A 1,717-nucleotide genomic window follows, 5' to 3' on the forward strand; every position below is an offset into this window, starting at 1 on the left:
CACACCAACTCTTTTTTAGTGTCCGGATCAAAATCGAGTACCAACTTCCCCATTTCCTTCTGGTCAGACTCCACATCAATTTCAAAGATTTGATTAAACTGGAAAATAAAGAAATTCGAATGAGCCCAAAGATGACAGTAGGGTCACAACTTCCGAGAAAATTTACGGGGAAAAAGAACCCCCCAAATCATTGAAAGTTTAAAAAAAAAACGCATCCTTAATGTCAATAGTTTTAAAATCATTGGACTTTGTAATTTACAGCCATTTCTATTTATAATTTACTGATGCCTTAAAATACTTTACCAAATCAAATAAATTAACTTGCTTGTCCGTAAACAGACCAACCCTGTTTCTGTCGTTCTATAATACGTTTGCGTCTTTCTTCTTCTTCCTGAGTAGCATTTTTTGTTGATTCCATGAGATCTTCATCCCGGATTACACGCCGGATCTTCTTGTGCTTACTGGGGGAATCATCCTGGGGAAAAAATGAAATTTCAATGATAAAATTTATCATTTCTCTACGAGCAAGATGTTCATATTGCATTCGCCTCTGCTTCAGCTTAGCTTACATCAACATTAAACCCAAACCTAGGTTTCTTTCTTACGATGGGCTTACATACATACATACATATACCAAAGGCACTTCCCCCAATTTTGGGGGGGTAGCCGACATCAACAAGAAACAAACAAAAAAGGGGACGCACTACTCTCTACGTTCCTCCCAGCCTAACAAGGGACTCAGCCGAGTTCAGCTGGGTACTGCTAGGGTGCCACAGCCCAACCTCCCACATTTCCACCACAGATGAAGCTTCACAATGGGCTTAGATCTATAAAAGTTTAAAGGCCGCTCATGAATGGCAGTGCCAGGGACAGTGTCATTGCCCTAGCAAGCAGGAAAATACCCTATAGGACTGATCAAATATACAAATGATCAGTGCCCAGGCTGCCTCTCCACCAAACCAAGGACCAAGGAGGGCCAGGCAATGGCTGCTGATAGCAGATAGACTTAAAGGCTCCCCCCAACACCCCGCATCCTTAGCTCACAAGGGACGGTGAGGTTGTAGTGACCAAAGGAACTAACGAGTTTGAGCGGGACTTGAACCAAAGTCTGACGATCACCAGTCAAGGACGTTACCAATTAGGCCACAACAACCCCCAGCCCAGTACTGTATTGTGATAATCCTATTCAAGCTATTTCTGGGAAATCATGAGAAATATGTCTCGAGTCAGGGGCAGTGCTGTGGTCAAGATAATTGTTGCAAGGAACCTGTAGGCATTACTAGGCCACTTATGGAAACCTATGTTCAAATACAATAGGTGCTGACCAAAAAAAAAAAAAAAGAGAGAGAGAGAGAGAGAGAGAGAGAGAGAGAGAGAGTAGAGAGAGAGAGAGAGAGAGAGAGAGAGGAGGAGAGGAGTAGAGAGAGAGAGAGTAGAGAGAGAGAGAGTAGAGAGAGAGAGAGAGAGAGAGTAGAGAGAGAGAGAGAGAGAGAGAGAGTAGAGAGAGAGAGAGAGAGAGAGAGAGTAATTATCATCATCATTATTACTTGCTAACCCTACAAGCCTCGTTGGAAAAACATGATGCTATACAGCGCAGGGGCCCCCACCAAGGAAAATAGCTCAGTGAGGAAAGGAAACAAGAAAAAAGAAAATATTTTAAGAACAGTAATATTAAAATAAATATTTCCTACAAACAAAACAAAAGGAAGAGAAATTT

At 42.0% G+C, this 1,717-nt stretch overlaps 1 protein-coding gene across 1 annotated transcript in view; it reads right to left on the reverse strand.

Annotated features, from left to right (window-relative positions):
- Positions 1-1,717, reverse strand: part of LOC137639793 (transcriptional regulator ATRX-like) — a 107,107-nt gene that overhangs the window by 55,842 nt on the left and 49,548 nt on the right. Inside the window, 2 exon segments of the mRNA XM_068372035.1 lie at positions 1-98; positions 347-475. The exon segment at positions 1-98 is cut by the window's left edge and continues 40 nt beyond it. Of these exon segments, the coding sequence (XP_068228136.1) occupies positions 1-98; positions 347-475 (227 nt within the window).

Source organism: Palaemon carinicauda, chromosome 4, assembly GCF_036898095.1.
Source record: "Palaemon carinicauda isolate YSFRI2023 chromosome 4, ASM3689809v2, whole genome shotgun sequence".
Lineage (NCBI taxonomy): Eukaryota > Metazoa > Arthropoda > Malacostraca > Decapoda > Palaemonidae > Palaemon > Palaemon carinicauda.